This window comes from Montipora foliosa, chromosome 4 (assembly GCF_036669935.1).
Source record: "Montipora foliosa isolate CH-2021 chromosome 4, ASM3666993v2, whole genome shotgun sequence".
Taxonomy (NCBI): Eukaryota; Metazoa; Cnidaria; class Anthozoa; order Scleractinia; family Acroporidae; genus Montipora; species Montipora foliosa.
In genome coordinates, this window is record NC_090872.1 from 29,555,132 (window position 1) to 29,560,028 (window position 4,897).

Genomic DNA, 4,897 nt, shown 5'->3' on the forward strand with positions numbered 1-4,897 from the left:
GAATCATTAAGTTCATTAAGATTGAAAACGAAAAAGGAAAATTAAGAGAAGCCTTCACAGACTTTTGACCCGCCATCGACGACGTACGTACCGCTTCTTTACTCATGAACCACAAAAAACGCGATCAGACACTTCCTAAGCCATCCTCACTCTTAACTGTAAGAGATTTTATAGGGAGGAGTAGGCAGATAAACGGTATCTGTTTGGGCCAGAAAGAAGGTCAAGGCTTGGTCTTGTTTAATAATTTCTTGGATTTTAGTGAGATCAGGAAGCCATACCCAGCAACCTCGTTTCCAGGGTCTTTTTGTCGATGACGACAATGGAGACCCTGGCACCATGAGCCTAAAACACCAATACTAGGTCTATATAACGGCATTTTCACGGATCAAGCTATTTTATTTAAATATGATTTGGCTTGCACTAGTGACCATTTTCAATCCAATGGGTACTAATTTCTCATGCAAGACTTGTGATTAGCTGGAAAGGTCTGGTTTTGCGGGAAAATCAATCTAAAAGTAACTCTGTCTGTAAAAACAAATTCCACAAATACAATGAAGTTGTATGCTTCTAGTCACGGGCTTCTGGTGAGATATATAGCTGAACTCTTGTGCTTTCTTGAATTTTAGTTATACTGTTAGTTTATAATAACATATTTGTCATACAGCGAGTTTCAATCGAGTGTCGTAAAACCAAAACCAATGTAATTGATTTGGCCAACCAAAAAGGACGGAGACAATCCAGTAACCCAATCAAAACTCGAAGTAATTACACGTAGCCGAGCGCGGGAAAATGTGCACGCGCGAGCCACGATTGATTTTGGTTTCACTTCTGATTGGTTGAAAAAGTGGCGCGAGAACTTTGAACCAATCACCGAGTGAAGTAATGCAAAGCCAAAGCAATTCGCTAATTACTTTGGACACTCAATTGAAAACCGCTCTATTTGTTCTCTTCAATAAGGTTTAAAATAGACTGTTGTCGCGACGCCTCAAAAAAGACCAAATATAGAACCACGGACTGTTTTTCCGTAAAGTTGACCGAGAATTATAAGGAGGACATCAACTTCGAACTGAAGCAGGCAAACGTGATCAGGGGACTTTTCAGCATGCACAAAAATTCCAAAGAGTAAGTGTGCAAATGCCTCAGTATTATTTCAAATATCTTAAAATACTTTTCACTGCTCAGATAAATCTCTTTACCTTTACCTATTCCATCGCCATACATTTCTCTTCATCTGTTAACATGATTTATTATATCTCTCAGATAGTACGCTCGCTGTAATTGGCTAAATTAGCAGGCCGTATTCTACAGTACGGCCCGCTGTACAGCCCGCTAAATTTAAAATTTCCACAAAACATCATCTAGCGAGTTTTTCATGTCATTTCTGTTGCATAAACTTGTACTGAAAACTGTTTGAATCTTGCAAGCAAGTATTTCAAACTTGACAGCCAAGAAGATTTAGTTTTTGGGATTTTGGCACGGCATTCTTTGTGGCAGTTGAACCTTCCGCTTCACTTTGACTAGTTTCCTTGCCCGCGCGCCGGTTAACCTCAGAGATATAATAAATATCTTACTAACCTCGTTTTCTCGGTCCGTACTGTAAGTTACGGATCCTCGTTTTTTCCCCGTTGATTTATGGTCCGCGCGCTTCGCGCTTGGGCCATAAATCAACGGGAAAAAACTCGGTCCGTAACTTACAGGACGGACCTCGAACTCAGTTAGTAAGAGGTATATCGTGACGAAATCTCGTTCCACTACGAGTCATTCCGGAATGAGTTCATTCCGGTTTTCAATGCGAATGAATTCCTCGTTCTGGAATGACATGTCATCCTGGTATCATGTAAACTATAAAAGACGGATTTCGTTGCGTTATCAAACCGCGAATCGTTCAGTCACGGGCGAGTGGCGCATACCTATGGCGCATACCTATCGTTTTCAAGAAAAAGTGCAAGAAGGGTAAGAAAAAGGGTAAGAAGCGCAAGAAAGACTCGAATATCCGCCACCTCAAATCTGTTCTGCCAGGCCTTATTCACGTAGGATATTTTCTTTCTTCTTCGGCCTTTTCTACGGGAATTCGCTACTCGGAGCTTGCATCTACAATAATTACTTGCATTTCCGATCAAGATGCCTGGGTCTGGAAGACACTCAGACGAAATGTCGTAAGCCACATGCAGTATTGCAGAAGACAAACCCCACTTGTCAATATACTCGGGATTAATTGCTATAATTTAAAATTATCTTTTAGGGATCGTTTGTGGTACGCCATCGTTTGCACTCTGAAAGGGAAGAGAATATACTAGCATTTGGCTCCGCTGAAGTCACACGGGTCTATAGTAAAGAGAAACAGCTGAATTTTCGGGTCATATCGGGGAAATCTTGCTTGATTTCAAAGTCATGTAACCAGAATTTCGAGATTTACGACATGGCATTAAAAACCCTGTAAACGTACTTTGTCAGTTGATTGATTTCGCTGTGTGACTTTAGAAAGTAAGGGTATCTATGTGCTTATAACTCTGGGGAGGGTAGTTTCCTAAATATTCGGATGGGATTTCGCCCATTTCGCCTCTGCTAAAGCGTGTGACCGAACTAGACAAAAGATAACGTGACTCTTGGTGCTACACGTTGAAACCCAATGCCCATGACCTTTCGAAGATTGTCTCCAGCCTCTTTTTTTCGAATACAGTTCCAACCTCGTCCCCAGGGTTTCTCTTCTTCTCTTCCTTGGAGCGGGAAGAAAAGAGACCCTGGGGACGAGGTTGATACAGTTCCCGTGAGCTTTGTCTAAAGCGACTTCTTCAAGACGGCGGTGACCGGACAACGAGAACGCCACAAAACAATCGGTTTTAATTAGGCTTCGTTCACATTGATGCACGATTTTTTTTTACTGGTTTAAATTTCGGCCAGAGAAAGTTGTCTGCCTAGGTGCTTCATCATGGTAACTCCTAATACTAATAAAATGTATTCAATGTACTGTTGTATTTCTAAGGGATTTATTTGTCATTATCGTGGCTTAAGGCCAATAGTAAAAGAATTGAATCTATATCCCCTTTTTTTCCAGCCGGCAAAATTTGGATTTTCTTTCGACCACTAATTCATTACGTAAGATCTGCGTCCTTTGTAATTGATTCTTAACAAGACAGATAGCACTAATATTCACGTTGAAAGGCTCGGGGATTTCCTGTCGTCTTATCTCTGGCCACAAATACCATGAAAACCCCATGGGAGGCTATTTCAGTTCCCTGGGTCTGAATGGGATCACTAGGTTTTTGCCCTTTACCAGCCCGTGCTCAGCAACGTTATCATGACCAAATTCGAAAATATCCTTTCTTTACCCAAGACTGCTTCCAGGTTCACTACTTTCTTAACTCTTGCCGAGACTAGACTTTAAGTTGGATTCTTCAGGGAAATGAGCGCAGTGATAGAGCGAATTTCATATGACCTTGAAAAATAAACGTAAAAAACACAACGCAAACAAAAATGCAAAACATTTAATTGGCTTATCGAACAAAAACAAACAAGCACAATATTTTATTGGCTGGAAAGTTTCGCTTTGACATCATTTGAAATGCAGTAATTTGATTGGGCAATTGAACATTTACTGCCCATATTAGGAGTTTCCTTGGCGCAGGAATCAGGTGAAGCTTTTTTTTAACCTTGCCAAACATTGGTCCGTGAAACAAATTGCGAACATTTTTTTAACTCATACGAAAGTGGCTCTAACAAGCTTAACACGAAGGCACAGCATTGTTCATATTGTCACACAACCTTATAAAAATTCCATACGCAATCCAAATAGGGATTCGAAAGATTCACTGATTTCTTGGACTGTTACCTATGCCGGTGACACTCCCAATTTTTTCCGCATACTATCTACGAAGGCTCCGTTTTTATCCATAAGTCACTGTCTATGCGAAGCTTTAGCTCGAACGCGGTTCCAACCAGATGGCGCCGTGGGCTTTATCAGTTTTAGTAGAGAAACAATAGTTTGCTCGATCCTGCCCTTTTTTTTCTTAGATCAGTGGGTCTCATACGAACTCGCAATCATTTATCTACCAGATGGCTCAGTGCTAAAACAGAGTTGTAGGGAAGTGATCGGGTTCCGTTCAAGACTGGAATTCTCTCTTTTTCATTGTTCATTGCAACTGCTAAAATTGCTTCATTAACAGCAATGATCCTTCGCTCTAAAAGTCTATTCATATCCGCACTGAGTTCTTATAGATGGATCTCATACGTTCTCTCGATTAATCTCTGAGTCATTTAATATTTGTCATGGTAAATACCAAGAGAGTACATAATGAGGTAAAAAAGGGAAAATAATTGTTTGAAATTTATATTTAGATTACGCCCATTTTCAAACTTATTGACCAATAAGGTGTCCTTCTTAAAATAACACGCAGTACGACACAGCTAATAACAGATTTTAAATAATTTATAAGAGGGTCTTATATGGGGGATTCCCTCTCCCGCCTCATAATTGCTTGTTAATACCGCATATTGACCCCTGTGATGCAGTAAAACACACCTCAACCCATATTTAAAATTCTAGTGTATGAGCTGCCGGATCGAACTTTCTTACAGTGCGACGCGCCTTACCGTGGCCACCTAACAAAGTTTTTTTAAAACTTATACGCCAATCAGGGTGAGCGAATTTGATTGACAGTCACCCCTCCTTGCAAAGTTCGCACGGTTGTAGTTGAACACCGTTGAATGGGTTGTTTGAGTTGACGTATTACACGTAATTGTCAAATGTGAAAGTTTGTTGAGCGGCCACGGTAAGGCGCGTGGCAAAAGGAGTAGAATTTAATGTTCAACGTAAAGAGCTTTACCGTGCGGCAAAACATAAGACAAACTATGTTTTTCTTCCTGTATCAAACATGGACATTCAAAAGCGGTGCTTCGC

The 4,897-nt window shown here is 40.6% G+C and overlaps 1 protein-coding gene across 1 annotated transcript in view; it reads left to right on the forward strand.

The window, feature by feature from the left end:
• Window positions 1-2,477, forward strand: part of LOC137999156 (hemagglutinin/amebocyte aggregation factor-like) — a 4,047-nt gene extending 1,570 nt beyond the window's left edge. The window contains exons 4-5 of the mRNA XM_068844997.1: window positions 958-1,122; window positions 2,243-2,477. Coding sequence (XP_068701098.1) covers window positions 958-1,122; window positions 2,243-2,297 — 220 coding nt within the window. The 3' untranslated portion in view covers window positions 2,298-2,477. The remainder of the gene's footprint in view (window positions 1-957; window positions 1,123-2,242) is intronic.
• Window positions 2,478-4,897: the final 2,420 nt, after the last annotated feature.